The sequence below is a fragment of the Oncorhynchus tshawytscha genome, unplaced genomic scaffold (genome assembly GCF_018296145.1).
Source record: "Oncorhynchus tshawytscha isolate Ot180627B unplaced genomic scaffold, Otsh_v2.0 Un_contig_5766_pilon_pilon, whole genome shotgun sequence".
Taxonomy (NCBI): domain Eukaryota; kingdom Metazoa; phylum Chordata; class Actinopteri; order Salmoniformes; family Salmonidae; genus Oncorhynchus; species Oncorhynchus tshawytscha.
The window spans coordinates 35,077-42,928 of record NW_024607953.1 but is presented as its reverse complement, the minus strand read 5'-3'; the positions used below and the strand labels follow the sequence as shown (position 1 = coordinate 42,928).

At 48.1% G+C, this 7,852-nt stretch overlaps 1 protein-coding gene across 1 annotated transcript; it reads left to right on the top strand.

Moving 5' to 3' along the window:
• The first annotated feature begins 850 nt into the window (after nt 1-850).
• On the top strand, nt 851-7,647 carry LOC121843143 (adipocyte plasma membrane-associated protein-like). The gene is given in 8 exon segments (XM_042312761.1): nt 851-859; nt 1,540-1,771; nt 1,774-1,812; nt 3,388-3,503; nt 3,578-3,738; nt 3,994-4,189; nt 7,427-7,571; nt 7,574-7,647. Coding segments are annotated over 8 exon segments (957 nt in total). The 3' UTR covers nt 7,633-7,647.
• Nucleotides 7,648-7,852: the final 205 nt, after the last annotated feature.

The following is a 7,852-nucleotide window of genomic DNA, read 5'->3' as shown; positions in this document are numbered from 1 at the left end:
ACCCCCCTACTCTATTACCTCACGCTGAGCAGCTCTCCCCCTACTCTATTACCTCACGCTGAGCAGCTCTCCCCCGACTGTATTACCTCACGCTGAGCAGCTCTCCCCTACTGTATTACCTCACGCTGAGCAGCACTCCCCCTACTGTATTACCTCACGCTGAGCAGCACTCCCCTACTGTATTACCTCACGCTGCACTTCCCCTAGCTCACAGTTCTTCATGGCTATCTGGCTAGCTCCCACAGTTCTTCATGGCTATCTGGCTAGCTCACAGTTCTTCATGGCTATCTGGCTAGCTCACAGTTCTTCATGGCTATCTGGCTAGCTCTCACAGTTCTTCATGGCTATCTGGCTAGCTCACAGTTCTTCATGGCTATCTGGCTAGCTCACAGTTCTTCATGGCTATCTGGCTAGCTCACAGTTCTTCATGGCTATCTGGCTAGCTCACAGTTCTTTCATGGCTTCCTCTGGCTAGCTAACAATTCTTCATGGCTATCTGGCTAGCTAACAATTCTTCATGGCTATCTGGCTAGCTTACAGTTCTTCATGGCTATCTGGCTAGCTCACAGTTCTTCATGTGGTCAGTAATTATAGCAGGCTTATTGATGGCTGGAATCTGGCTAGCTCACAGTTCTTTAGTTCAGTAGGTATGAAACAGGTGAGAAAACATTTAGCTCAGGAGTTCTTTCAGATGGCTATCTGGCCCCTGGCTGGAACAATTCTTCATGGCTATCTGGGCTAGCTGACAGTAGTAGGAACGTGTGGTTCAGTAATTATAGGCCGGCTTATTGTCTGTATGATGGAAAACAGACGTGTGTGGGTCTACATGGCTGTATTTAGTTCAGTAGGTATGAAACAGGTGAGAAAACATTTAGAAAAGGAGGAGGACCTGAATATTTCAGATGTTCTACTGGACCCCTGGTGTGGAAACACTGACTGTGTGTGTGTGAAGTGTTTGCTGTGGGAACGTGTTCTGTTGGGATCTCTGTTGATGTGAGCCGGCAGCCGATTGTCTTCCTCTGAGCTCTGGCCAAAACAGACGTGTGTGTGTGTGTGTCAGGTTGTGTGTGTGGTTGTCAGGTTGTGTGTGTGTCAGGTTGTGTGTGTGTGTGTCAGGTTGTGTGTGTTGTGTGTCAGGTTGTGTGTGTCAGGTTGTGTGTGTGTGTGTGTGGTTGTGTGTGTGTGTCAGGTTGTGTGTTGTGTGTGTCAGGTTGACTGTGTGTGTGTGTCAGGTTGTGTGTGTGTGGGTCAGGTTGTGTTAGAGACGGTCTAGTAAATCTCTGTGATGTTATCCTCTGATGTTGTTCCAGATGGGAGATGGAGAGACCGAAAGTCCTCTAGGTAGCAGGACAGACTGTGATGTTATCTCTGTTGGTCCTCTAGGTAGCAGGACAGATGTTATCTCTGTTGGTCCTCTAGGTAGCAGGACCGACTGTGATGTTATCTCTGTTGGTCCTCTAGGTAGCAGGACAGACTGTGATGTTATCTCTGTTGGTCCTCTAGGTAGCAGGACAGATGTTATCTCTGTTGGTCCTCTAGGTAGCAGGACAGACTGTTATCTCTGTTGGTCCTCTAGGTAGCAGGACAGACTGTGATGTTATCTCTGTTGGTCCTCTAGGTAGCAGGACCGACTGTGATGTTATCTCTGTTGGTCCACTAGGTAGCAGGACAGACTATGAGCCAGTCTGTGGTCGTCCTCATGGTGTGCGGTTGGACAGTGGTGGTCAGCTGATCGTAGCGGACTCCTACTTTGGGCTGTTTTCTGTTGACCCCAGACTGGACACAAGACCCTGCTACTGGACAGCAAGACAGGTAACGTCCCCTATCCCCAGACTGGACACAAGACCCTGATACTGGACAGCAACACAGTTAACCCCTGACCCCTAACCTCCAGACTGGACACAAGACCCTGCTACTGGACAGCAACACAGTTAACCCCCAGACTGGACACAAGACCCTGCTACTGGACAGCAACACTGTTGACCCCTGACCCCTAACCCCCAGACTGGACACCATAGTCTGCTACTGGACAGCAAACAAGGTCTGATCATTCACAGTCTAACCCCTAACCTTAACTCTGACTGGACAGCAGGTCTGACAGTCTAACCCCTAACCTTAACTCTGACTGGACAGCAGGTCTGACAGTCTAACCTTATCTCTGACTGGACAGCAGGTCTGACATTCTAACCCCTAACCTTAACTCTGACTGGACAGCAGGTCTGACAGTCTAACCTTAACTCTGACTGGACAGCAGGTTCTAACATATATAAATATATAAATATAAACATACAGTGGTGAGAACAAGTATTTGATAACCTGAAAAATCGGCAGTGTTTCCTACTTACAAAGCATGTAGAGGTCTATAATTTTCATCATAGGTTCACTTCAACTGTGAGAGACGGAATCAAAAATCCAGAAAATCACATTGTATGATTTTTAAGTAATGTCTCCAAGAACACAGCCTCCATCATTCTTAAATGGAAGAAGTTTGGAACCACCAAGACTCTTCCTAGAGCTGGCCGCCCGGCCAAACTGAGCAATCGGGAGAAGGGCCTTGGTCAGGGAGGTGACTGAGAACCCAATGGTCACTCTGACATAGCTCCAGAGTTCCTCTGTGGAAATGGGATAACCTTCCAGAAGGACAACCATTTCTGCAGCACTCCACCAATCAGGCCTTATGGAGTTTGCAAAAGACACCTAAAGGACCCTCAGACCATGAGAAACAAGATTCTCTGGTCTGATGAAACCAAGATTGAACTCTTTGGCCTGAATGCCAAGTGTCACGTCTGGAGGAAACCTGTCAAAATCCCTACGGTGAAGCATGGTGGTGGCAGCATCATGCTGTGGGGGTGTTTTTCAGCTATAGGGACTGGGAGACTAGTCAGGATCGAGGGAAAGATGAACAGAGCAAAATACAGAACGGAGCACATCTCTGGAGAGACCTGAAAATAGCTGTGCAGCGACGCTCCCCATCCAACCTGACAGAGCTTGAGAGGATCTGCAGAGAAGAATGAGAGATCCTCCCCAAATACAGGTGTGCCAAGCTTGTAGCATCATATCTAAGAAGACTCAAGGCTGTAATCTCTGACAAAGGTGCTTCAACAAAGTACTGAATAAAGGGTCTGAATACTTATGTAAATGTGATATTTCCATATTTTATTTGTAGTAAATTATCAAAAATGTTTTTGCTTTGTCATTATGGGTTATTGTGATGTCATTATGGGTTATTGTGATGTCATTATGGGGTATTGTGTGTTGATTGAGTGGATTTAAAAAATATATATAAATATTTTATAATAAGGCTATAAAGCAACAAAATGTGGTAAAAGTCAGGCTTGTGAGGCTAATGTACATCCAGTTAACAAATGTAATATCTTTGTGCTCTAGGAGCTGACGGGGTTCCGTTTGCGTTCCTGAACGGGTTGGAGATCTCCTCTCAGACTGGGATCATTTACTTTACGGACTCCTCCTCTCGCTGGGGACGACGACACGTCAAACTAGAGGTCTGTCGCTCTGTACTCCTACAAATCACCCTTCTTCTTTATACTCTCTATAACCCCTGACCTCTAACGTCTAGGTGATAGAGACCAACGCTCTGGGTCGTCTCCTGACCTTTGACCCCGTGTCAGGGCGTGTGGGTGTCCTACTGGATGGTCTCTACATGCCCAATGGCATCGCCCTGTCACCTGACGAGAGCTTCCTGCTGCTGGCCGAGACCAGCATCGGGTGTATCCTCAGGTACACACACACACACACCAACGGAGGACAGTGTTTTCCATAGTAACTGTCCTTCCTGTGTTTTTCCTTTTAACATGTAAATATCATTGTGTTATCAGAGGTGGCTGATCAGCAGGACAGAGGAACCTTAACCCTCACAGTACAGAAAGGCCTTTTTGTTCTATGACAATCATTGTCCTCCCTCCCTCCAGATACTGGCTGAAAGGCCTTTTGTTTGAATGACTCATGGTTCCTTTTCTCTCTCTACCTCTGTAGGTACTGGCTGAAAGGCCCCAAGGCTGGCACCAAGGAGGTCATCATGAACAATATGCCCGGTTACCCTGACAACATCCGCCTTAGCGACCGTGGAACCTTCCTGGTTGGTCTAACGACCACACGCTTCAGGAAGCTCATGCCTCCATTCCTGGACCTGATTGGTCCGTACCCAGCGGTCAAACGCTTTCTGGCTAAGGTTAGTTTCACCATCATCATCATCATCATCATCAATGTGTTGTTGACCTCTCTCCCAGGCCTCTGTGTTGTAGACCTCTCTCCCAGGCCCCTGTGTGGTAGACCTCTCTCCCAGGCCTCTGTGTGGTAGACCTCTCTCCCAGGCCCCTGTGTGGTAGACCTCTCTCCCAGGCCCCTGTGTTGTAGACCTCTCTCCCAGGCCTCTGTGTTGTAGACCTCTCTCCCAGGCCTCTGTGTTGTAGACCTCTCCCCCAGGCCTCTGTGTGGTTGACCTCTCCCCAGGCCCCTGTGTGGTTGACTCTCTCCCAGGCCTCTGTGTTGTAGACCTCTCTCCCAGGCCCCTGTGTGGTTGACCTCTCTCCCAGGCCTCTGTGTTGTAGACCTCTCTCCCAGGCCCCTGTGTGGTTGATCTCTCTCCCAGGCCCCTGTGTGGTAGACCTCTCTCCCAGGCCTCTGTGTTGTTGACCTCTCTCCCAGGCCCCTGTGTGGTAGACCTCTCTCCCAGGCCCCTGTGTGGTTGACCTCTCTCCCAGGCCCCTGGCCTCTGGCCCCTGTGTGGTTGACCTCTCTCCCAGGCCCCTGTGTGAGACCTCCTCCTCTCCCAGGCCCCTGTGTGGTAGACCTCTCTCCCAGGCCCCTGTGTGTTGTAGACCTCTCTCCCAGGCCCCTGTGTTGTAGACCTCTCTCCCAATCCCCTGTGTTGTAGACCTCTCTCCCAGGCCCCTGTGTGGTAGACCTCTCTCCCAGGCCCCTGTGTGGTAGACCTCTCTCCCAGGCCCCTGTGTGGTAGACCTCTCTCCCAGGCCTCTGTGTTGTAGACCTCTCTCCCAATCCCCTGTGTTGTAGACCTCTCTCCCAATCCCCTGTGTTGTAGACCTCTCTCCCAGGCCCCTGTGTGGTAGACCTCTCTCCCAGGCCCCTGTGTGTTCTTTGTTCCAGGCTGCAGTGAGACTAGAGAGAGTAATCTGAGAGGACAGAGAGCCTCCATCAAGAGATGATTCAGACAGCAACATGATACAGTGCCTCGTTAAAGTATTCACCCCTCAGCGTTTTTCCTATTTTGTTACATTACAACCTGTAATTTAAATATATTTTTTGGGGGATTGATGTAATGGACACAAAATAGTTTAAATCAGTGAAGTGAAATGATAATAACTTCAATAGAAATTCAAAAGGAAAAGTGGTGCATATGCATATGTATTCACCCCCTGTGCTATGAATTCCCTACATAAGATCTGGTGCAACCAATTACCTTCAGAAGTCACATCATTAGTTCAATAAAGTCCACCTGTGTGCAATCTAAGTGTCACATGATGTACGTATGTATACACCTGCTCTGAAAGGCCCCACTAAGCAAGCGGCACCATGAAGACCAAGGAGCTCTCCAAACAGGTCAGGGACACAGGTGTGGAGAAGTACTGATCAGGGTTGGATTATAAAACAATATCAGAAACTTTGAACATCCCACGGAGCACCATTAAATCCATTATTAAAAAATGAATATGGCACCACAACAAACCTGCCAAGAGAGGGCCGCTCACCAAAACTCACAGACCAGGCAAGGAGGGCATTAATCAGAGAGGCAACAAAGAGACCAAAGATAACCCCGAAGTAGCTGCAAAGCTCTACAGCAGAGATGGGAGTATCTGTCCACAGGACCACTTTAAGCCGTACACTCCACAGAGCTGGGCTTTACCGAATAGTGGCCAGAAAAAAAGCCATTGCTTAAAGAAAAAATAAGCAAATATGTTTGGTGTTTGCCAAAAGGCATGTGGGAGACTCCCCAAACATATGGAAGAAGGTACTCTGGCTAGATGAGACTAAAATGTAGCTGTTTGGCCATCAAGGACAACGCTATGTCTGGCGCAATCCCAACACCTCTCATCATCCGAGAACAGCATCCCCACAGTGAAGCATGGTGGTGGCAGCATCATGCTGTGGGGTGGTGTTTTTCATCGGCAGGGACTGGGAGACTAGTCAGAATGGAAGGAATGATGGATGGTGCTAAATACAGGTAAATTCTTGAGGGAAACCTGTTTCAGTCTTCCAGAGATTTGAGACTGGGGCGGAGGTTCACCTTCCAGCAGGACAATGACCCTAAGCATACTGCTAAAGCAACACTTGGGTGGTTTAAGTGGAAACATTTAAATGTCTTGGAATGGCCTAGTCAAAGCCCAGACCTCAATCCAATTGAGAATCTGTGGTATGACTTAAAGATTGCTGTACACCAGCGGAACCCATCCAACTTGAAGGAGCTGGAGCAGTTTTGCCTTGAAGAATGGGAAGAAATCCCAGTGGCTAGATGTGCCAAGCTTATAGAGACATACCCCCAAGAGACTTACAGCTGTAATTACTGCAACATGGTGTTCTAGAGGAGATAAATACAAGAGATAATTCAGACAGCAACATGGTGTTCTAGAGGAGATAAATACAAGAGATAATTCAGACAGCAACATGGTGTTCTAGAGGAGATAATGTATGTAAACAGTACTGTTCTGGAATGTATGATGCTATAGTAATATTATAGTACAGTGGTAGTACTGTTCTGGAATGTATGATGCTATAGTAATATTATAGTACAGTGGTATAATACTAATAGTAAAGTCTGTAACCTTTGTGTTCTGGTGGATGTTTCCAGGAATATACACTTAGTGGACAAAACATTAAGAACAGCTGCTCTTTCCATGACATAGCTTTCACCTGGATTCACCTGGTCAGTCTATGATCCCTTATTGATGTCACCTGTTAAATCCACTTCAATCAGTGTAGATGAAGGGGAGGAGACGGGTTGAAGAAGGATTTTTAAGCCTTGAGACAATTACACATGGATTGTGTATGTGTGCCATTCAGAGGGTGAATGGGCAAGACAAGATATTTAAGTGCCTCTGAACGGGTTATGGTAGTAGGTGCCAGGAGCACCGGTTTATGTCAAGAACTGCAACGCTGCTGGGTTTTTCACACTCAACAGTTTCCTGTGTGTATCAACGATGGTCCACCACCCAGAGGACATCCAGCCAACTTGACACAACTGTGGGAAGCATTGGAGTCGACATGGGCCAGCATCTCTGTGGAGCGCTTTCGACACATTGTGGAGTCCATGACCCAATGAATCAAGGCTGTTCTGAGGGCAAAAGGGGAGGAGCAACTCAATATTAGGAAGGTGTTCTTAATGTTTTGTCCAGTGTATTTCTATGATAAAATGACATTAAAGCCCGGAGCTTGTGTTCTGTTCTTCCAGGTGGTTCCTCTGAGCTGGTACAACATGCTGTTGCCTAGATACGGCCTGGTGTTGGAGTTGGACGGGGAAGGGGAGGTGCTGGGGAGTCTCCATGACCCTACAGGCAGCCTGACCTGGGCCGTCAGCGACGTGTTCTCCCACCAGGGAGACTCTACCTGGGTAGCACCGACCTGCCCTTCCTTCCTGTCCTGGAGGACTGGATCTAACCACTAACTTCTGCTGCAGGCCTCTCATACTAGGCCTGGGGGTGGCTGGGGGAGGGGAGGGTTAAAGTTAACTGACTGTGATGTGTCCAGAGACTGTGATGTGTCCAGAGACTGCTGCAGAGATCCTCAGACACTTGGTCCTGGCTCTACTGCCAATCACAACCAGGTGTCCTTTTCACTCCATACGGACAGATTCCTGTTGATCTGGGATATTTTTATT